The sequence below is a fragment of the Papaver somniferum genome, chromosome 7 (genome assembly GCF_003573695.1).
Source record: "Papaver somniferum cultivar HN1 chromosome 7, ASM357369v1, whole genome shotgun sequence".
Lineage (NCBI taxonomy): Eukaryota > Viridiplantae > Streptophyta > Magnoliopsida > Ranunculales > Papaveraceae > Papaver > Papaver somniferum.
The window spans coordinates 234,544,933-234,568,338 of NC_039364.1; the positions used below are offsets into that span (position 1 = coordinate 234,544,933).

A 23,406-nucleotide genomic window follows, 5' to 3' on the forward strand; every position below is an offset into this window, starting at 1 on the left:
TGACTTCAAGATACTACCAACCTCTAAGGAGTGGGAACAAGGAGTACACATATGTGAATGTTTGGAATTGTTTGATGTCATTTCAACCAAATTTGCTGGGATTAAGTATCCCACATCAAATTTATATTATAATGGGGTGCAAGAAGTTAATAGATGCATTAAGATATGGGAATCAAGTCAGCATGAGTACATCAGAGACATGGCCAATAATATGAGGATGAAATTTGATAGCTACTGGAAAGAAAGTAACACTTTGATGGGCATTGGGGTTGTTTTAGATCCTAGGTACAAAGCTAAATGGGTGGAGTTTGTTATGAAGAGAGTATATGGTGTGGATCACTATAAAAGTCACTATAACAAATTTGAGCTTGCACTCAATGCTCTTTTCTGTGCTTATGAAACAAACACTACAGCTCCAGATTATTTTGATACTGCAATGCATTCAACTGCATTTGAGAGCTGTGCAGGTACAAGTACAACAACATCATATGGATTTGGTTATGATGATTTCATTATGGAAAACAATATGTTTGAGGTTGAGAAGTCAGAATTGGAGACATACTTAGCAGAACCAGTTCTTCCTAAAGGCACAGCTGCTGAAGAAATGAGGTTTGATATCTTAAGTTGGTGGAAGAATCATTCTGCTAAGTACCCAATTCTCTCAAGGATTGCAAGAGATGTATTGGGTGTTCCAGTGACAAGTGTAGCATCAGAATCCATGTTTAGTATTGGTGGCAGAGTTCTCACATCTCACAGGAGTTCATTAGCTCCAGATCTTGTTGAAGCTTTGCTTTGTTTGGGTGATTGGCTGCCAGATCTCACTCTCAGTGAGAGCAATAGTTGTGTTACTGGTAAGTTTCCTTATATCTTAATATTTTACTAGCTTTTACTGATAGTTGTGACTGCACTGACATTGCCACTTTTATTGGCTTATTGCACTGACATTGCCACTTTTATTGGCTTATTGCACTGACATTGCCACTTTGCCAACTTAAGTTTCTTCACTGACATCACTGTCTAACACTTTTCATTTTCCTTTCAAAATGCAGAAGTTGAGGACTAAGGAGGAATGCAGTTGGCATTGGCAGTGGAGAATTTGGAGATGGAGGAATGCATTTGCAGTTGCAGATGCAATTGGCATCCCTTTGTCTTTTCTTTTGCAAAAACTTGGTTTTTTTCTTTTGATAGAACATGTGATGATCTGAACATGTAATTTGGTTTAGAACATGAACATCTGTATGTTTTAGAACTTGTTTGCTTGGATTTAGAACTATTCTATGTAATTGGTTTGTGTTTTAAACCTGCTTTTGTGTTGTCCTGTGACATACCGGTTAATACCGGAAAATTAACCGTTAGCCGATAAGTCCGACGTAACGGCAATGGTTTTGGATTTTACAATTCCGTCGGCATTTAACGGATAACGGTTAACCTATCTTTAAACGGCAAACGGTAGAGGCAGAGCCATTATTTGTTACGTTAAGTTCCGTTGACAGGCCTAGTGAGAACACCGCTCTAGTTGGGGTTACGGAATAGACACAATCATGATTAAAATAATCATGTATCATCTTTTCGTGGTAAAAATGTCGATCGCGCCACGTCCATCTTCTAGTCGCAATTTCATATCGCTCTAAAGGCTTTGGTACGATCCCGATTTGTAATTGCAACATAAAAATTTACCTTCTTCTATCTATAATTGCATCGTCATCCATTTGACGCAAAAACTCCATACACATTTCTTCCTCTTCTTCATACAATATGTCATCCATCTCCATATCTTCCTCAGAAGAATCAAAATCAGAATTAATGGTTGAAAATCGAAAGCAATTGAAATTAAGAAAAGATTGATCGGATGAAGGATTGTTGTGAATTTGTGGAATCAAACTCGAGTCGTATTTATGGAGGTAGAAACTAGCCGTTGGCGGGCATGATTTACACGCTAGCGGCTCTGCTAAGCACACTAGCGTTTTCACCTGGAGCGCCAGCGTTGGTTCTTCAAGAGCCAACGTTTATACCACGAGCGCTAGCGGCAGCACTTCGTCCTACCGCTTGAAGGTCAACCACCCACTTCTTTCCTATAGTGGAGAATCCCCTTTGACCATTCACCTGGATCAACAAAATTTTGACTTTGAACATTACTATAGAAATTGTCCTAAGTTAGTCTGTCTTTGAATGCATTTAACTTACGAAAAGAAAAAAGAAATCCCATAAGAGAAAAATATGATGACAATTTTTATTATTTTAAATATAATTTAAAATACTAATTAAAAATAGAAAAAGTGATGAAAAAACGGGAAACCACTATATTTAATCCAACCGATCAATAGGGCCACAATGCGCATTGTGGTTTTAAAGGGGTGCACATATTTAGACTCCTATACGTGTGTTTAGAATTTTGAAACTGTAATAACTTAATTTTTATTTTTGCTTTTGTTAATGAAGGGAATAACTTATGGATCGTTGGATTCACGAGGCAAACGAAATATCTCAACCACTCGCCATGCCTATATAATCGTATTATCGATTCCTAAGAAACCCTAGAAACAGTTGAGCCTCGCAGATTGTGCAGTATAGATGGCTGAAACAACGTTCGGCCGTCGCGATCCAGCATCTTTCCCTATGCCTGGGATTGAAATCACCCATTCAGTTGCTCGACCTAGAGAGAAGAAGCCCAGCAGAGTTCCTGCTGAAGCTAAAACACCAGATGAACTTGAGGCATCCTTCATACAACTATTTAAAGATTACACCAAAGCAGCAGCAGCAGCTCGTAGTGAGGAGAAGAATGATTGTGAAAAGAAACTTATAAAAGTAATCAAATATTTCAGAAATCTCAAAATACTTTATAGTACTGTTCGTCATTTATTTCCTCAGGTTATAGATCTTAAGGAGGCTGTTCCATTGATGATTAATTTATTGAAAGATGATAAATGCGGGAAGCGTTTAGCTAGTAGTATTCTTTGGACATTCGAAGAGCTAACTCATGTGGCTTATGAAGTTCCTAGTCAGAAGGAACAAGTTGCCAAATTGGTTAAATCTCTATTTGAAATGGAAGCCTTACAAGTGTTTGTTTCTACTCTTGGTAAGTTTTCTGAAGATGATGATTTACGAGCAGTACAAACTATTGCGCAAATGTGTTTTCACGGAGGATCAGCTGTAGTAACAACCGCGGGCAGTAACAGCAAACTGATGAATTGGGTGTTTGAAGCAACTACAGGTACCAAATGGGATGTAAAAGTGTGTGCTGTGGGGTTTTTACATACTCTTTTGTTTTGTAGTTACAAAAATAGACTTGTATTGGGAACGGGCACTCTACCTGTTGTTATAGATGCTCTTTCAGCTCTTACAAGTCCTGGAGAAGAAAAAACAGAAGAACAGGAAAGAGAAGAAGAAGAAGAAGACCTCCCTTGTACTTTTTTTGATTGTTTATTTTTTCTATTAGAGCATTTGGATAATAAAATACATTTTGTCAACTCTGGAGGAGTCGAGGCAATGATAAAAGTTTTACAGGATGGGCAAGAATTGGGTGATTATATTTATGGGTCTGCGATTGCGGTACTTGATATAGTGAAAGATTGTGCTTCTGACAAGTTTGAGAATGAGGATTTGGGATTGGACATTGCAATATTCCCTGCTTCCATGGATATGGTAAGTCTCTTAAATTTTATTACAATAATCCGACATCATGTCTGAAGAATTCTTCTAAGTATAAATAATTAGGTTGTGAATAATTCTGCCTATTATGTTATTATAATTAGAAGGTTCTGAACATTGTAATTGCATGCTCAAACATGGACATTGCAAGGTTAGTAACACTGAGCCAAAAGTATATGGCAAGTGGAATTATTATCCATCACCTTCCTTTAGTTAGAGACAATGATTTGTGGAATTATCATCCAACACAAATGTAGTTTGTTACCAAGGGGTTTAAACTAGCATTCGAGGATTTCGGTATGCATATGTTTTTGTGGCTTATGTTGCTGGAAGTTTTATTAGTACTAACTGGAAACACATGATCTTGTATAAGATTGTTTTGCCTGAAATATATCTAGTATATTTACTTTGGTTACTTTCTCAGATTCATGGGAGTACTATGCATGTTAAAGAAGAAATTGAAGAACGTCTTATATCGCTAATCGAATTGTTAACTGGTAAGCCAAGCACATTTTGTAGCTTAACTGACTTATTGATGTTTTTTTTTGTCTGTTGGTTAGTCTTTGAGTGCCTAGATTTCCGAGATATAGTTGCATATCTTAAAGATTCTTGTTTTAGTCCATGGTCTCTTCCTTTGGATACCTTGTTGCCCATTTAAATGTATGATTTACCAGTCCATTAGACAAAAAGGATAAATCAGGGGTCAGACACATTGACGGCTCAGAAAAAAATTGTTACGTTTGGGTGTTTAGGCCTGGATTATGAGAAGCATCCCTTTGGATCCTACATCCCTACCATAAATCTAGATGTCCCTTTCTCTAAGTTTCTAAACAATCTGTCAGGCCTTAGTAATATGAATATGAAAAGCAGGTATATAACAGATTGAGAAAGTTTTTGGGAACAATGAGCCCGCACTCTCTTCTCTTTAGCGAACACCTCCACGACCTAATGGCCCATCACACTATTCTCTTTAGCCAACTCCCCTCTCACGACTTGATAGGCTCGTCAAACTTTTTATTTTATTTTTTTAACTATTAAGAGTTGCTTCAAATTTTGCGAATAAGTTGGATCTACTCCCTTGTCAAGGTGTAACTTCTGGAGAATATATCTTTGACCAAAGCTCTTCACATCTAAACAGAAAGAAATTGGAGTCCTTAAGAAGAAAAACAAGATGATTCTCTGTGTACATGGCCTGATTGAGTATGCAACTGCATTTTATCTACTCAATTCAGTCCGCAATCTGTATGATTTTTCTATGATGGGGAGTGTCTGCTCATTTTTTCTGGAAGTCGTGTGATATTCTTGGCGGGGTATTTATAAAAAGTTCAATTAAGCTTGTTGATTCGGCAGTTAGTTATTTTCTAGTGATGAGCTATCATCTGGTCTTATATTTTTTACGTATTTTTTGTCTATATGAAGAACCATTGATTTGTATACCTTCCTGCTTTCATCCTCACTGAGAGCTGCTTCGGTATAAGATTTGAAATTCACTGATGGCTATCTTATTTTGTTCAGGTGGCATTAGCAAGACGAAAAAATATACATTGTTAAAAAAGTTTGAGGAGAATGATTGTGAAAGAATCACTTGGCTTATGGAGCTCTTCACACGGTAATGCACCCTACCTGTTTGGTTGTCTAAGTCGCACTTTTCCTTTATCAAAGCTAGAAGCTGTATTTTGAATTTATTCTTCTTAAGTTATTAAAAACACCGGTTCCAGAGATGTCGGACATTCCTTAGCGGGCTTCTGATTGACTTAATATCTTGCAGATATTCCAAAAATGTTGGCGCAGTGGCGAATCATCCCAAAAGCAAACAGGTTGCTCACATTTACTACTCCAAGTGAAACTGGATTACCTTGGCACTAGTGCTCCTCTGGTTGTTCCAGTTCCAGCATTCGTGCTAGGTGAAGCTCCCCCACCACCACTAATAGTTTACCTGAACTAGTACTTGGTGCAGCTCTGCCACGACCTCCTCTAAACCCACCTGTCATGACCTCCTCTTGATGCAGCGGTGATAGTAGAAGCAGCAGCTGGTCAAGTTGAACCTCTGCCACGATCACCTCCAGGTCCGGTTTTAGTCAACTGTCAAAACAAAGTACACTGTAAGTTGATGCCTTACAGTTTCAAAGCAACTTTCCGCATTATCTTAATTGTTGATGTGTGAGTGGTCATATTCAATTCATCTATTCACATACCTACGAAACAAACATAAGGACAATTACACATCTTAGCAAGTCATGTCCACAGGACCACACATCAGATGTTGCACCAATGCATCGTGAAGACATCAACTAGATTCACACTCACTAGAGGAATCTTGTACTGAAACAAAAAAGTGATATTGCCTGCCTCCAAAGGAGAGAACTACCATCAATTGACACACTCTGGCCATTTCTCTCCATGCTAACCTGCAATAGCAGTTACACCATCACATAGTTTTATACTTGCTGTTACACCATCACAGGACCACTCATCAGATGTTGCACCATTGCGATTCAGTCTTATTGATTGAGAAAAATGAAAAGGACTGACCAGAAGTCTTGTAAAAAAAAGTGATTTTAAGCATAAAAAGGAACTTCCAAACCGCCTAGATATGATGTTTGTGAAGATGAAAACACACAGGAGGGAAAACACATTCGACTTGTTACAAACGGGACTCGCATAAGTTAATAGGACAAACGAATCGATCATCAACAAGCTGCACAACCACATATAACAAAACTTCAACAGACAAACTGCACGAAACAAACACACCTGTCTGAAGTGCAGTTTGTACAATGAGGGGACCTAAAAAGCTGCCTCCAATGCCAACATCCACAACATCTTTCTGTGTTGAATTGAGAATGTAGTGTCCATGCCGTCCACGTGCAGAGAAAAGCTACCAGGTTTGCTCAACACCGACATCTAGGTCAAAGTGGGTTGAATCTGATTATTTTCTATAATCAAGCATATTCAATCGATAAAGGACGGTGTCGTAGAGCTAGCTATACCTGTTTCCATCTACAATACATCCAAAGTGATTGAGTACTAATGTCAACAAAGTGATTGTTGCATCCTGCAAATCCTAATGAGTTTGAAAGCTGAGGATCCATTTCTCTTGTCCGACCAACTAATCTTAATAACATCGGAACAAGACGGGTCTCTAAACCAGGTTCTATTTAGCCTAAATGGTTTCTTTGTTGAGTTGTTATCTCTAGATGTCACTAACATAATCCGACAATGGTCGCTCCCTAAGTGAAACAAATGATAAAAGTGTAGCATTAGGGAAGTGAGAACAGAAATTCAGAGTAGCCACAGCCCTGTCAAGCCTAACAAAGTGAAAGGATTCTCAATATAATGCATGCTATAAAGACCAGAATTATTAAGAAGGGAATTTTCATCATCAGACAAGATAAAATTTAAGTCTCCTACAGAAATCCAATTATCTTCATAGTTCTGGCTAATGTCCGTTAAATGGGAGCATTGGGTAGCTCTATCAATAGGATTTAAAGCGCCTTACGAACAAGTCAGCAAGCATCAAGCTTAATCAAACAATTTATCATATTCAATTGATAGTTCCATAACCTTCCACAACAAACATAACCCACCAGATAAACCTATTAGCTCTGCATACACAGCATTAGGATACCCATATCTAGCAGTGTAGAACCTCATTTTATTATACTTTGTTTTTAGTTTCCCAAAAGAAAATCAAGTCAGGAAGGACCATTTGATCTGTAAGATCTTTCAGGAAATTCCTAGTAGTGTTATCTTTAAGTTAAGGGTTAGGGATTGAAAATTTAGAATTCAGTGAAAACCTAGTTCTTGAAAAAACCAAATCTAATAAGTGAAATTTTTAATTGGAAAATTGCATAACTTGCAAGAAACTACTTTCAAGCAAATCAAATGTGCAAGTAGCGAAATCAAGAGAGGAAGGGGGTAATTGTAAATTAAGTAAACTAGAGTTTCTTTTTTTTTGGAGATCAAGATTAGAATTACTGACCTTATTTGCAGCGTTCCTTTGACCTTCATCCGAGTGATTTCCATTAGCAGCCATTTGAACTTTCTCTTCTGCTATTAGGGGATAAATGGTAAGTAGTAATGGTTTTGGTTTAATTCCTAGGGAGATGACCATTTCCGAGTTTTTGAATGTTTGATATTTGGGATTGGGAGATTGCAGACAAGATATCCCTAAATGGTCCTTTTGATTTTTATTCTATTTTATTCCTGAGAATATGCGCGAATTGCTTAGATTTCGGATCTAATAGTTTAGGATGAAAAGCACCACTATCACAAAACAAGGTTACACTGCAAAAACAAGGGTTAGTGCCTCGCCATCCTTGAACAAAATTTTAAATCATGAAAATACCAGAGCTGATAAAAACAAGAAGAAAAATTAAGAAAGAGATTATATCACCAGTTTAAAATTTCCAAAGGATTATAGTTAAAAAGATTTTTGGATTCAACAGAATTGTGCTTTGAAATCTAGTCTTAATGTAGCATTTCTGTGGACCACGAGGAAATCACCCCCGAAGAGAAACCAAGATCTATAAGCTAGAACCCAGAAAGGGGTTTCACAAAAAGAGAGTTAGCGATTACTATTTACAGACTATTACAGTTGACAACCCAGAGGTTTCTGTGAATCCGACTCATTCTTGCAAGTTTGTAGCTGGTTCTATTTGAGTATGAGCAGATTCAAAATCAAATTCCTTCTGGATTGTAGGGTGTGCCATCCGCATCAGTTATGAGAAATCCCCCTAAATGTATCAGTTCCCCATTCATTTCAAAATCTTATGTGAAACGACACAGGTGCATGAACTCGAAGGGCTGTGCTGTGGTTGGGAACAAGCTGTTAAACACGGGCTTAAGCGCATCAAGGTAACTAGCGATTGTAATTCAGCAATTTATCAAGTAAAAAAGGGATTAGTCGTGAAAAAAAAATAGGAAAGAACAATAAGTACTCAAGGCACATGAATTAGACTAGATTCAGAAGTAGACTATTCTGAGATAATGCATATGTATAGAATCCGTTGTCCACCTCTTTGGCACCTCAATACATATGCACTATCTCAGAATAGTCTACTTCTGAATCTAGTATAATAATACGATTAATCAAATCTTTCATGTGCCTTGAATACTTATTGTTCTTTCCTATTTTTCTCTTCACGGCTAATTCCTTTTTAACTTGATAAATTGCTGAAGTACAATAGCAAGTTACCTTGATGCACTTAAGCCCGTGTTTAACGCTTGCTCCCAGCACAGCCCTTCGAGTTCATGCACCTGTATCGTTTCAGGTTCAAAGGCAGCAGCAACAACAACTACAACTTTAATCTTCCCATCATTGGTATCGACTTCTCTGACAATACAGCTGTATCCGGTGGCAGTCCCCTATAATCAGATGCCGAAGTAATACAAATTAAATTAATTTTATAAGGAAAAAAGCTCTTAATCACCGTCATTTAACTTTATAATATCTGCATACAATAAGCTTTCCTCGTTTGTTCAACTTGATGTTGGGTCAACCCAAAAGACAAGATGCAGAAATATCAAGAGTCTCAAACATAGATAACATGAGAGGGTAAGCAAGACTGTGTGAGCTACCCCAAACCAAGATTTTTCAACATATGTATTTTTGGACACAAAACCTAACAATTTCAGGGGTGCATCATGCACAAGATCTAGTTCAAAGTGAGCTTTGTCAGGGTAAGGCAGAAATACACATTCCAACTGTGACTCCTTGAAGATATTATATTTGGCTGCAAAATAGTCCAAGAGGGCTTGAGAGGCACAGAGTTCCAATCCTAGATTAGGTTCTCTTAGAAAAGTTGGCTTCACAATTTTGTTACAAACCAAATCTAGGTTGGGCGGAAGAGTCTCAGTTTTTGACTTAGGCAGAAAAGTAGGCACATTTAAGTTGTTTTCATGTGTAAGATCATTGGTAGCATCACATACTCTCCCTAAGAAACATGTATATCATGCTCATGTTCATAGAACAATTCATCAAGCTCCAGTTCATAAATATTATCATCCAAAGCTGTAGTCTCATGCACAAGAATATCAGAAGAAACTTCACATCATGACCTAGGCAGGGAATTAGATGCATCCAAGTTATATTCATTTTTAAGCTCAAATATATACTATGCAGTCTAGTTTTTCCCAAGTCTGAAACAACTAGTGTTCTATCATGCTCGCAGTCATTGAACAAATTAACAAGCCCCAATTCAGGATCATGACTATCCAAGGTTCCCACATAAAAAATGGTTCTTTAGTTGCAATTCTATCCATTGCAATCCTTATGTTACAGCATCAATTTCTAGCCAATAATCTTGAGTTCATCATTCATGGCAACTCATTCTTTTTCTTAAAGCAGAAAGCTTAAAAGTTATGTAACAAAATAACACACTCAAGATTTATGCACAGTATCTCAAATCTTATCAAACTGAAACATGAACACTTGCAAATATCCCATATATCCTGGATTAAAAGAACGACTCTAGAGCACATGACATGAACATCAATAAAAACAAAGAAAAATCTCTGGATGGAAAAGAAAAATCTGTTACCTGCTCCTCAAAGTCTTAACGCAACTATACAGATGAAGAACTCCTGCTGCTCCTCTCAGTCTTTCTGCATATAAAGAAAAAACAGAAAAAATAATTAAAACCCATATCGATTGACAACAAAAATCGTTTGATAAACAGAAACTAAAAAGAAATCAATCGGTTGGTTTACTTCAACAAATTGAAACCCTAAACCCAAACAGAAGAAGAAACCCTAGAAATGCAAGAAAAAAAAATAATCTGAAGACGAAACGAAAGGAGGAGAAATAAAATAGGAAACTGCTTACTAGAGGTGGTAGTGCTCTCGATGGAGAGGTGGTGATGGAGGTGGTTCGACGGTGAGTACTGAGTAGTGGTGGAGGCAACTGGTGAGAGTGAGAGAAGCGAAAGAAGTAAGGAGATTTGAGTGAAGATGCTGAGTTTAAGTAGTTAGGGTTTTAGTTTTTAACGGCTAGGATTTATTAGGGTAATACGAATCAAGGGTCTGTATTCACGTCTGCTTTCAATTTTATTTTGCAAAAGCAAGGAGCCAGATTTTATCGAAACTAATTTAGTTGAAATGCATATGAATGAAGTTTTTGCTTTTGATAATCCTTATACTTGGTGTTCAAGAGTCTTTGAGAAACTGGATAGGGGTTTTATGAATAATGAATGGTTGTATGTTCTTCCTCATACAAATTTGGGTAGAGTTTATTCTAATCATTTTCCGATATTGCTTAAATGTTTTCACCAAGAACATAAGCTTGATATTCCTTATAAGTTTTTTAGATGTTGGCAGTTAAATCCTGAGGTTGAGAATGTTGTGTGTAAATCCTGGGCAACTAGAGTTAATGGTTCACCAAGTTTTATTGCACTGAAAAATCTTAAAAAGGATCTTAGTAAGTGGAACATTGAGTCTTTTGGTCATATTAAAAATACAATCTTAGTCTACTTCGAACCTAACTGTTTAGGAACTTTCATCATTGAACTAGTATTTCTTCTCCCTTCTCTCAAGTATGTAAGATAAGACATCTAACTCTCCTGTATACGGATTAAGTCCTGACTGCACGATGCATGACAACAACAGCTTATCTGACTGAATAAATTCCTCAAAACTCTTCAACCTTGACAGAATCACGAGGCATTTCATATATATCTCTAGCTTTTTGTTTCTTTACCCCGGCCATGATCATTACCTTGTCAGACTTGTAACTTTCAACAGTCACACTTGTGACCTTAACCCATACCAGGACTTTCGTTTTCATTCCTTCAATCCCTGTAAGTTTTCCCCTGGACAGTGTTGCCTTGACACGAGTAGCATACCTCATCAGAGATGAATCCTTGAAGAGTACTTCACAAGCGGAGGATAAATGAACAACCAGTTTTCCCTTTATTTCATCGAATTCATAACATGTTATGTTCTTAGGGAAGAGGCCTGGTGGTAGGTTGTGTTCTTTGAGAAGATCTGGCAAGGCTTTCGGTGGTTTCCCTATAAACAATACAACAGAAGATTTTGGTCAGTTTCATAAATACCCATTACTGCAAAATTATGTGACATAACCCATTTACTGATTGATATCGCCTACATAAAGCCTCCACTATAATACAATTCAAGTTTTTCCTGTCATAATAAATCGTTTCTTACATGGTACTCACTGGCATAGCTGTTTCAAACAATATGGGGGTTATTTGGGGTTCATTATATCCTAATTTTTTGGAAACCAATGAATCAGACGGTCTTTAGATTAGATCCTTATAGGATGTTGGCATAGTTAGACAGGTCTTACTAAATAACGCAATCAGAGCTCAAACTAATTTGAACTACTACGATTAGGTCCCCTGTAGGATGTTGCTTGAAAGGGTTTCCAACAGCATCAGATGATTCAGACACGCACATACATCACCCTTCTCGCCATATCATGTTTAGCCAGTTTTTTTTTTTTTTTTTTGCATATCCAATTGCTTTCTAGACGTCTATCTGCTGACCCACCATTAAAGACATGACACCTAAATATGACAAAGGTTTGACGTTGTCTGTTTTCCAGTTTCCTAAGCATGTGCGATTCCTCGCATTCCCAAAATCTCCTGGGTGGCATTCCATAAAAATGTCTATCTTCATGTGAGTTAAAGTTACTCCTAACTACTGGTGGGCACAGGGGTCCTCCTAAAGTTGGTGTGTTTGGTTTTCTTTCACAAAGAAATTGAAGGGTCTACTCGGAAAACGATCTGGTAGCAAATGGACTGACAGTGATTACTGAGCAAACTGATTTAACTCCATGACATCAATGTCTAATTCAACTACATGATCCCCACACAAAAAAAGAATAAATGTTGATACGAAAAACCTAATGAAAACCACTAAGTATTCCCCTAACTTAATAACAAATGTGTAACACCATTGATGCAAGCACAAAAGAACTAATCAATGACAAAGAATTCTAGGAAGAAAAAGAATCAACGTATAATTTTGCATTTTCCATGTACATAAAGAAGTAGAGTTCGATTGTGGTAGTTGTGTACCTTTTAGCTTGTTGAATAACCATTTTGCTTTCTCCTCAACTGTATTCGAGAAGGTCTGCAACCATGCACATCAATTCAGTATAAAACAACACACAATAAGAAAAATCAAGAGAATTCCCCAATTTTATTTTGAAGCTATATGACTAGTAGAAAAGAAGTTCACTAGATGACCATATTCACTGAATCCCGTGTCATGAAACACTACATTGAACCTAAAACCTAGTTGTTTCAGACTGACAGTGAAACTCCCACCAAAGCATTACCAATTTTATTTATCAATCTTTCATTTGCCCTAATATCTAATCAACAACACTTTGCTCTCAAATTATCATTTGCAGATTCAACTGGCTGACTTTTGTTTTTAATCAATTCAAGTTGAATTATTCCGATACCTAAAGAATCTAGAAGTTGCTAGCATTTACACAAAAAATTTCAGTTTTTCCCATCAAAATCCAACCTTTGTGTATCTTCTTCCTTAGAAAAATCTTGTTGGGTTCCTACCAAATCAATCAAAATTGTGTTTCATCCCTTGAAACCTAATAATCTTGTGTTTTCTACCAAATGTCTTACCAAATCAATCTGAGGAATGAGATGAAGAAGAAACGTACTACTAGTAAAGAGATCCACAGAAAATTAAAATACATTCAATTGAAATTGAAGCAGCAAATATAAATGAGATGGGTCTTTCTAAAATTCAAGCAAGAACATAAACAATGTAATAAAGAGAAACATTTGAAGAAATTGGGAACAAAAAAAATAAAATCTAAAGGAAACTTACAGAGATGTCTTCACCAATGTTGGAGATCTCTTCTTTGGCTTTCTTGGCGATCCAGTAATTCCCAACTTTCAGACTCCCAACCTTTGTAAGAGCTTTCTCCATTTTCTCTCTTCTCACAGAGGAAGGAGGAGGCTGCTGCTGCACTGTCACTGATCCCTCCTCTTGTCTCGTGTTCTTTATGTATTCTAGGCAACAAAAGCGTGTGGCACAGAGATAGAGTGATAAAAGGGGCACCCACTACGGGGGAATGTTTATTTCAGCCCAAATGTTTTTTTTACTTTCGGTGTGTGGAGACTTTTTTTTTTTCATTTACAAACTTTTAAAAGTGAAAAAATAAGGCAGCCACCAAATGCAATCCACGTTTCGGTTAAATATAATCTTGGCTAAATACAACACACATAAAAATGTAATTTGTTAAATACAACCTAAATCATTTTTAAAATTTTGATATATACAATTCTATCGTTGACCAATTTGAATCAACCCTTAGTATTTCTTCTTTTTTATTAGAGATAGAACGAGAGACGATTGAGAAAGTTATCCAGAGGCGGAGCCACACGAGGACTAGGGAGGACAGTTGTCCTCCCTAGATTCTGTAAACTTACTATTGTGTGTGTAGAATTTTTATATTTTCACACAGTTATCACCCTTTCACCACAACTTTTGAATATCATCCCTTACTTTACATTTTAATTGAACTAGCATCCTAAACTTCTACAGAAAATGATTGAGACAGCCATGGCCTTTGGCTTTTGAGGGAATAACCAAGAGTGTCTCCCATCCATTTTTCTGATATTTTTTGTGCATTATATTGGAGAGTCCAAAGAACTTGCACTCCATTGCCCTCCAAAGCATGATGGAAATGTGTATGGTATAAATTTACCAAAAATTGACTCTATTTTTACTATACCGATGAACACTCAGATTTTAAAAAGGCTAAAAAAGTTTGTGGCCTCTGGCCGCTTGTTTCTTTGGATGGTGTCACCGTTCACGGTTATATTTGTTCTCCCAACCAAGATATCTTGGCTCCGCCCCTGAAGTTACCAACACCATTGATTTTTTTTGCTAGCTTCTTTTTCATGGAGAAATTCAGTCGAAGAATCAGTTGAGAACCCTAAAAAGACATTCATTCTCTAAAAAAAATGAAAACCGAGGAAGTTACCATCACCATTGATTGCATCTTATGGTCGCTCGTAAACGATTGACTTAAGAATTTCCACCATCTACTAGTTAGTGTGAAAGTAATTATCTAAAAACATAGGGTCGACAAGACTTGGATGACTGCTTTCATCCGGAGTCGACCAGACTTGGATGACTGCAACATCAATAGGTGGTAAGAAAACTTTAAAGTCAACCATAAATTATAAACCATTGCAGCTTAGGGGCGCTCGTAAACGATTGTCTTAAGCATTTCCCTCATCTATCAGTTAGGTGTGAAATAAATTATCTAAAAACATAGGGTCAACCAGACTTGGATGACTGCTTTCATCCGGAGTCGACCATACTTGGATGACTGCTTTCGTTCGGAGTCGACCAGACTTGGATGATAACAACATCAACAATATTCAGTAAGAAATAAAAGGGTCAGTCATTTATAACTGACCATTGGGGCAATGGTTGATTTCATTCTGGTTGACTTTAGGCACTTCAGGTCAACAAGGACAAAACGACTGTGTGTCAATTCAGCATGTACAACTAAAACGTAAAGTTATCAAACTGATAAAAGATGTAAATTCAGTATGTACATAAAAAATGATTGAAAGCATCGATCCACTAAAAACAATATTGCTTTCCTCTTCATTGTTTTCATAAACCTTAATTTCATCTGGATAACAAAGATTTTCTTCCGAATCATTTAGGGTTTGGCCTAGATTTTCTAAACTTGGATCCGTGTTATGATTAGGGTTTACAATTCATTAGTGAAGAAGAGAAAAAGGAAAAATAAATAAATAAAACCCTAAATATAAACTTGCCGTAACGGAAAAGGCATGAAAATCGGTTGGTTATTTTTGGGTTATTATTTTGGATTATGAGTTGGATTTGACATTTTTAGGTTGCATTTAGTCACTTTTAAAAGTAAAGGATGTTAGAATTTCAAAAGTGGTATCTAGGTTGCATTTAACCCAAATGTGGTTACATTTAGTCACTGCCAAAAACAAAGAAACCTATTATAGGGGCTCCAAGAAAAGAGTTTTGAGGACTCCTAATGATTCAAATATCCTACAATGAAGATAAGGGGACCTAATTCATAAAAAAAAATACTAAAATACTCTTAACCTATTAAATATTACCTAAAACTAATTTGTTTTCATTCCTCTCGTTTTAACTCTTCCATTTTTTTCTTCCCCATCACCTCCATCGCCTATTTCTTCGATTAATCATCAATTCTCAAAATAATTCATTATCGGTCAACACCACTTAATCCACCCGCAACGACTTTAATAAGGTAAAAAAAACATCTTATTTCATTAGTTTTTATGCATGGATAGGTAGGAATCGATCGAATTAGGTTTTTGAAAAAACAGTTTCAGAACTGTCTACGGTGGGGTTTCCCAACCGTGCGCGCCATCTACGGTTTCCCAACCTTACGTCATCTACGGTGTGGAGTTAAGAACTCCAAACCGTATATTCTGGGTTCAAAAATCCTACGGTTTGAAAAAATCATATTCCATGTCGTAACTTGTACGTACGGTTGGGAAGTATGAATTTTTCCAACCGTAGGTTAGCTTATTGTTCGAATTTGGGGGTTTTCAAAAGCAAAAATAAATGATGAGTTTTCTTAGTTTTTTTTTTTTTTTTTTATAATCGTCTTCTTCATTGCAACGGAGAATAAGAAGAGAGAAAGAAGAATAATAGGATATTTTCATGATCCTCATCTTCATCATGATTTAGGAATGAAAAGAGAAGGAGGAGATAGTAAATTTAGTCTTTTGTATACGATCACCATCTTCATCACGATGAAATTATAATCATCATGTCCATCATGATTTATGAATTAAAAGAGAAGGAGAAGATAATAAATTTAAATTTATAATTCATGAAGGATAATTTAGCCACTATAAAAAATAGTTGGATATGGGATTTTGTGGATTACTATTCCATAACCCAATTTTATCATCGTATGAGTCCTCAAAACTCAATATTTAGATCCCTATAATAGGTTTCAAAATAAAACGACTTCAATAAATAATCCATAATACAAAAGGTATAGGTTTTGAAAAATAGAACTCCTTCAAAATTTACTCCTACTTCTTCTGCGAAAGTAGAAACAATGAAAGTTAATTTTTTTACTCCTAAAAACCGTATAAATACGGTGTCAGTTACTTTTTATTTTTTAACTTAACTAAGGTGTACTTTTGAATGTATTCAAACACCTTTTGTGATTTTTTTTTGTTTGTCAATTTGATTTTTAACTATTGATATAGATGGTTGAGTGTTTTTATCGACCTGGTCCTCAACCAAACCATATCCATCTAACTCAAAAATTATTGCTAACAGTAAATAATAATGTTCTAGTAATATTTTTGTTTGAGAATACTTTTTTTTTTGTTCCAAGAATTCATCATAATTTTTAACTTGTCGTCTGTGCATATTCGGAAAATTACTTCTCCATCTTTTTGATTAATGACAGTTGGGTTGAGATATCGGAAATTCAAATTAGCAAAAAAAAAACACAAATGAATCCATATGTATAGAGACCTAGAAGAACATGCCATGTTCATTTCTTCTGTATTATTATTATTCTTTCTTTGCCAACCAGCCTAGGATTGACGCCACCATTATTTATTTTCCATTATGCAAAAATTAAATGGCTTCCGGGAATAATTTCAAATCAGAGACATTTAAAACTGTACTTAAAAGACAAAGTTTGTATATCTGTAGACAAGACAACAAAAATAGAGATCATGACAACCCAACGTCTATCACCAGTGCAGCTCAAGAACCATAATTTCAACCCCGTCTTTTGTATTCCAGTGTCTTGCCAGCTCAAATTCTGCTGCCAGGACTTTATCAATCTTAAGAGAAAATTACAACTGGAAAATCATTCATAATGTCTTTTGGGTTCTCCAATGTGGCCAAAGGTTCAGCTATCCCAACGCCACTCAGATGTTTATGATAACAACCATTTTATATGAGATAGAATTCAGCTTTCATTTTAACCGGAAAAATTTGGTCCGACTGAGATAGCTGCGCTTTCCTACCAGAAGTTGAGAACAGGAATCTGTACCTTGCAATTTGATAGAGCAGGATGTTGTCCACATTACTATTTTCTTGTAATAACTAAACGAGTTAGATCAACAAGAGCTTGCCTTGATCTTCTGACGTCCGCATGATCCGTCTCGGGCAGAGATATGATGGCTGCAGCAGCTATATTTGCATGCTCAGATGCCAATTCAATAGCCCTCTGTAATCCATTACTCTTGCCAAGGATTTCAGCGGCCTAAAGAGTTTGAGCGAGACATAAAGTTAAGATACACATACTGCTTTTATTAAAGTGGATGTGCGATTTAATTACTTGACTTTTGCATACATGTAAAAATGGAATAGATTTTTGGCCAAACCGATAATTTTGGACACTTGCACCTCCTAGCAAGACATTGCTTCCCCATAGTCAGATTTCTGGCTCAGCCCCTGGATAGGACACCTATTTTCCTTTTCATGTTTATAGTTTTACAATAGCAAGACAATATTCATTAAGTTTTTCCTTGCGGTAAAATGCTAGGAGAAGCAAAAAAAATTCAGATGACAATAACCCACCATATTCCAGCCATAGTCATATGCTAACATTGAAACCGCTGCTGTTTGTCCTGTGATAATAGAAACTGCTTGGCAGCTGTTAGATATCAATGCTGCTGTTTTGTTGTACGTCATTTTCATATAATATTCCATACTGCAACCAAAAAAGAATTATACTTAAGAGCTGCAGGGGAAGACCACGTGACCAAGACAAACATTAACGTATGATTGATATTGATAACCTCTGGAAAGTGGAAACTGACGCTGGTAGTAATGATGGTGAAGAACAACAAGTACCAAAAACACTCAGGGATGAGAAGAACTACGGAAGACAGATAAAAACAACAAAGTGGTTCAGGTTGTTTTGAGGAGGACTGATAAGTCCTCAAAAGAAACTTTAAGATGGTGGTGAAATGAGAAATTGATGGTGGCAGTAATGCAAGCGGAACGAAAGGGGGATTATCTTGACACCGGTGGTTTCCAAACTATCGCTGGGGTTGACACGAGGAAACATGACCACCGTTTCTGATACTAGCAGACACTCCATTACTTTGCACATGTTGATCTATGTTTATCTTCTGCATACATGTACATGATACATTCCGAACATATGTGACGTTCTAGGCTAATATCTTGTGAGTATTTGGACACAGCTTTAACTTTATATTACCAATTTAACATCCAGAAGTAAAAATTTATAATTAAGAATGTATCACATCAGTACTGACACAAGTATATATATATATATGCATTTCCGTAAGCCCACAACATGTTTTGAGTCTGTTGACTATTTGCCAACCTAGCATGTTAGAAGCTGATAGATGTACCCATACCTGTATTTGCTTTGTCAAATTGTTCATGTTTGTTACAAACATAATAAGGAAGATTGGCATACCTACATCTTTGCTCGAATGCAGCAGTCATTTGCATGGTTTCACCAGTAACCAGATGCTGAACAGACCTCCAAATCAAATCTACAACCTACAGGGAGATGGTGATAATTAGGCAGATGCTGATTTCAACCTATGTTATAAACGGTATCAACCTACCAGGGAATGCAAGAGAAGAAAAAAAATGCCTTAATTTTGTAGGATCCTTTACCATTGAGCACAACTAACACATTCAACACTAACAGAGACACAAAAGGGTGATGAGTTTATGCTGTTCTAAAAGTGCTGATAAATTACACTCTTTTGTACTTTTGTCGAATATTTGAAAGAAAAGGGTCAATGCGATCCCAAAAAACTTGAAACTGAAACTATAATAAGGATACATAGCACAACCATAGTAGCAGACTAATGTATGGCCATCTTGAAGAAGATTTACTAAAATGTGGAAGGAAGCAAAAGCAGATTGATCAACTAGCTAGGAAATAAAAGAGAATCTACACTATGGCAAGCGCCAGGATCAATTCCATGGACTTGGTCTCCTAATCATATTCGTAACATACCTCATTATTGCCTAAAGAAGATAGAGCAACAAGTGCTCTTGAAAGCAGAACGTCTCCTGCTAATACAGCCATCTGCACCATTAAGAAGCAGAAGTAAGGATACAACTACAGGAAGTAATTTCATAAACTCAAAGTGAATATACCACATTTATTCCACATGGGAAACTCCATAATATAGAATTGCAACTAGATAAAATGCGTATCTCATAGTTCCCATTTAAAATGGATAATGATATAATATCCAGGACAAGATGGAACTTCTCCACTATGTCAGCATACATTAGGTACTCTTGCTGATTATATTGGATCGGATAAAGCATGACACCCTTTATAATTGTTTATCTGAGCTATGAGCTTACCATATCATCCTCTTCCATAACCCTTTGTTGTGCTCATTCAACAATGAGCACTCAGAAGAGCATGATTTCATAACTCTGAAAGTCTGAAGCCACAATGAATGAGATAGAGCTGATTCAGCTGATTAGAGCTTATGTTGATAAGACTAAGAAGTTTAAACCCAAGCGAGTCAATGCTAATTCGTCTGGACTCTGAGCTAAGGCTAAGTCAAAAGGAAGAACTCAAGTAGCAGAACAGCAGTAAGACTTCTAGGTTATGAATCACAAAAAGGTTAGATGATCTCAGCCATCCAAAGATGCTAAAGAGTAGAAGGATATAATCATCTTTACAACAACAACAACCAGGTATTTAGTCCCAAACAAGTTGGGGTAGGCTACAATAATCTTTCTGGATAAATTTTTATCCGGACAATCTACCAGCCGTAACCCATCCTAATGGGTCCTGATCACTTCATGGGGCATGAACATCTGCAATAAGGTAACTAACAAGGCAATGATCTACCGTCTGCTTAAGAGTAGGGGGAGTTTCACATGCGAATAAGCAGATGAAGCAATCTCGTATTTTACTTACAACTAAAATTTAAGCAAAATATATATACCTTATTCCCCATGAAACATTTTAATGAACCAATACCATGCCTTGTCTCGGCATCATCCAAAACATCATTATGAAGAAGACTGGCTGCCGAACACAAAAATTGAATCAATTGAACTCTGTAATGTAGGAGTATAACATTAACTTATGAGCATGACACTGACACTGACACTGACACCAGAAGCATATATGATCATTAAGAATAAATTTGACTAACTTACATGGATCATCTCTGTGATCACGGCAATAGACAGTTGTCTAGAGTGCAGTTCGTTATATGACGAGTCAACCACGCCATCAAGAGCTAAGGTTGACATATTTAAAGCAGATGCCATCAACAGCATAATCTGTATCAGAAACATATCCATATTAATTAAGTTAGAACCATTCCTTTGTAGGTTGATTTCATTAAGGCACATCTCGAGTTTAAAAATTCTTGTCTTCTGAAGTAAACCATATTTTGTTGGCCAATTGTGCTAAACATATATGTTGGGCAGTGTTCGAAGAAAACTACCTGAAGAAGTTATAACTAGACAAATCTAACTACTACTGCATTGTCTCCATGAGCTTCATCCATAGAGACTGCAGACAAAAAGGGAGAACTGAGACATGCTATTATGGGATACAGCTCTAAATATTGTACAAATTACATAGCAGTCATTTCTTCCCTGAAACGGTATTCTTTTAATCAAACACTTGGCCTGGGTTTTATAATTGTGTTGTATATTTAACTTGGCTAGGTAGCGGAACTATTTCGGCAGAGCAAGAAAACAGAACTAAAGGAAAGTGTAAGATAACATAAGAGATATAGCTCAACATATACGAAATGGTATAAAGATTAAAAGATAAGCCCATGTGACTAAAGACAAGTATTTGTCGTAAGAATCCAGATACTAAAGGTGTTGAGGAAAATGAATAAGTGCCAATGCAGGTAAGTAGAACTTCAACTATAGGAATCCGAGTGTTTTTATCCTGAGACTAAATTCCATTTGAAGAAAGGAAGCTTGATACAGTTAGTCTTGACACAAAGGAAACTCTAACCTTTATGATATGAACCCAGATTGCAATTCGTGCATGCTAACTGCTAAGGCTCCGGTTGATCACTTTACAAGCCAGATTGTTCTTTAATCAATAAAGATTGCCATTGCGACAGCACGATGAACAGAAGTAGTCTCTCCATTTTAAAAAACAAGGGGAATAAAAAAATAAAAATAAGCACTTATAGTTCCTACCGTGGGACGAAATTTCTTTCCTTCTGTCCCAATATTGAAGAAATACTCAGCAGCTGAGGCAAGCTTAGGGACCTGGAGAAGACGAAATCAGATCACTATATCTAACAAATCTCCTAGCTCCTGTTAGTGCTGCGAGAGTTTATCTCCTATTTAGAATGAAGTCCTACATTTTACTAAATCCAGATATACACATGGCGAAGGACCAATGATGTAGCAAAAAGAGAATAGATAAATTACAAAAAATAATAAGCTATAACACCTCAGCAGCAACAATACTCCTTAATCTACTAGACACATCTAATAGATCATCAGCCACAACGGAATACATACGGGTCCAATTGTCCCTGCAAAACACCATGTAGACTGCATTAATAATATGGAGATGAAGGGTAAAGATCAGTCTCAACATTCTAGCCAAGTACATCTCTATAGCTACCTCAATAGTCTTTTTTTACACTCTAGGATCTAACATTTGATTCGCCCCTCCATGCTATGATGTGTCAGTTAACACACCAGGAAAGTAGAGATATTTGGTTAAAACCTCTCTTGGTAATTTCATCAAACATTTCCCGGGTTTATTAAAAAAAAAACAGCATCTTAAACTCAAGATAAAACCCCTCCAAGATTCACATTACCCTAAAGGCCACTTAAAATATGTTATAAAGATAGCTGTAAACACAAACAGCAGAAACCTTGAAAGAGGATTGCTCTTATGGAAGAACCATGTTTAGCGGTCGTTAATTATTTTTAAATTGTTGGGACCTTGAAAAATGTTTTGAGAATTCTTTTGGGTCCCTGAATAAAATACGAAAACAATGTTTTGAGAATCCTTTTGGGTCCCTGATTAAATACGAAAACAAATATGGTATCCTGTGATTTTTTTTCTTTTTTCTTTTTCTAATGGACCCAAACCCTTTATATGGAATCCTATAATTGCATGATTGCTAAATGGGGTTACGAGAATTAGCCGGCTACCGTTTCATATGAGATAAAAAAGGTATATTGGATCCTGATTGTAGGATCACTTAAACGGTTACACCCTGCTAATGTCTGCAATCATGTATAATTGGGCTTCCATCCTTTGTGGTTTGGGGATCCATGAGATATATACCATCCTAAGTGTGGATAGGGGGAACTAGTCCATATGAAAAGTAAAATTTACCCTTACCACATAAATAAATTATAATCTCATTTTTTATTAAAAATAATAATTAACCTTTTCTCTTTCTTTTCTTTTCTTCTCCTTCATTTCATCACGATGAAGATAATAATCGAAATTTCATCATGACGAAGATGAAAATCATTAAAAGATCTTAAATCTATTATTCTACTCTCTCTTCTTTTTCTTCTTCATCGCATCCTGAAACAAAATCTATTACTTTTATTCCTTTCTTCTTCTTCATCTTTTCCATCGCCTCTTGATGATTAAAAAAAAAACAACAAAAAAAGCCCACCATATATTTTTGCTTTTGATTGACTAAAAAGTTCGATTCAATTAAGTTGATTAAAAGAAAATAGTTTTTGAAACTGTACATGGTTGCGTAGTTCTTACTTTCCTTACTGTAAATCCTA

General features: G+C 36.3%; 3 protein-coding genes and 1 long non-coding RNA gene across 4 annotated transcripts; 1 reads left to right on the forward strand and 3 right to left on the reverse strand.

The window, feature by feature from the left end:
* The first annotated feature begins 2,558 nt into the window (after nt 1–2,558).
* LOC113299884 lies at nt 2,559–5,826 on the forward strand. The gene is made up of 4 exons (XM_026548981.1): nt 2,559–3,642; nt 4,073–4,145; nt 5,164–5,257; nt 5,417–5,826. Exons 1-4 carry the CDS (start codon nt 2,572–2,574, stop codon nt 5,490–5,492), a joined length of 1,314 nt encoding a protein of 437 aa, XP_026404766.1. The 5' UTR covers nt 2,559–2,571; the 3' UTR covers nt 5,493–5,826.
* Nucleotides 5,603–10,629, reverse strand: LOC113299885. The gene is made up of 4 exons (XR_003335238.1): nt 10,475–10,629; nt 10,191–10,254; nt 7,631–9,015; nt 5,603–5,730 (listed from the first exon to the last, which is right to left on the reverse strand). It is a non-coding gene; the product is annotated as an uncharacterized LOC113299885 (long non-coding RNA).
* A 380-nt stretch (nt 10,630–11,009) lies between these two features.
* On the reverse strand, nt 11,010–13,646 carry LOC113299886 (uncharacterized protein At5g01610-like). Its single transcript, XM_026548982.1, has 3 exons — nt 13,465–13,646; nt 12,687–12,741; nt 11,010–11,655 (listed from the first exon to the last, which is right to left on the reverse strand). Exons 1-3 carry the CDS (start codon nt 13,564–13,566, stop codon nt 11,276–11,278), a joined length of 537 nt encoding a protein of 178 aa, XP_026404767.1. The 5' UTR covers nt 13,567–13,646; the 3' UTR covers nt 11,010–11,275.
* Nucleotides 13,647–17,237: 3,591 nt separating this feature from the next.
* LOC113293504 (solanesyl-diphosphate synthase 1, mitochondrial-like) lies at nt 17,238–22,627 on the reverse strand. The gene is made up of 9 exons (XM_026542121.1): nt 22,271–22,627; nt 22,094–22,178; nt 21,835–21,906; nt 20,820–20,949; nt 20,607–20,689; nt 19,652–19,723; nt 19,097–19,182; nt 18,223–18,355; nt 17,238–18,117 (listed from the first exon to the last, which is right to left on the reverse strand). Exons 2-9 carry the CDS (start codon nt 22,160–22,162, stop codon nt 18,052–18,054), a joined length of 711 nt encoding a protein of 236 aa, XP_026397906.1. The 5' UTR covers nt 22,163–22,178; nt 22,271–22,627; the 3' UTR covers nt 17,238–18,051.
* Between the last annotated feature and the right edge of the window lie 779 nt (nt 22,628–23,406).

Coding starts and splice junctions, on each gene's coding strand:
- LOC113299884 (XM_026548981.1), top strand. CDS start 2,572: ATGGCTGAAACAACGTTCGGCCGTCGCGATCCAGCATCTTTCCCTATG. Junction 3,643..4,072: donor TCCCTGCTTCCATGGATATG/GTAAGTCTCTTA, acceptor TTACTTTCTCAG/ATTCATGGGAGTACTATGCA. Junction 4,146..5,163: donor GCTAATCGAATTGTTAACTG/GTAAGCCAAGCA, acceptor TATTTTGTTCAG/GTGGCATTAGCAAGACGAAA.
- LOC113299886 (XM_026548982.1), bottom strand. CDS start 13,566: ATGGAGAAAGCTCTTACAAAGGTTGGGAGTCTGAAAGTTGGGAATTAC. Junction 12,742..13,464: donor ACATTGGTGAAGACATCTCT/GTAAGTTTCCTT, acceptor GCATGGTTGCAG/ACCTTCTCGAATACAGTTGA. Junction 11,656..12,686: donor GTTATTCAACAAGCTAAAAG/GTACACAACTAC, acceptor TATTGTTTATAG/GGAAACCACCGAAAGCCTTG.
- LOC113293504 (XM_026542121.1), bottom strand. CDS start 22,162: ATGTATTCCGTTGTGGCTGATGATCTATTAGATGTGTCTAGTAGATTA. Junction 20,950..21,834: donor GAAAGAAATTTCGTCCCACG/GTAGGAACTATA, acceptor TTTCTGATACAG/ATTATGCTGTTGATGGCATC. Junction 18,356..19,096: donor GCATTCGAGCAAAGATGTAG/GTATGCCAATCT, acceptor TTTTGGTTGCAG/TATGGAATATTATATGAAAA.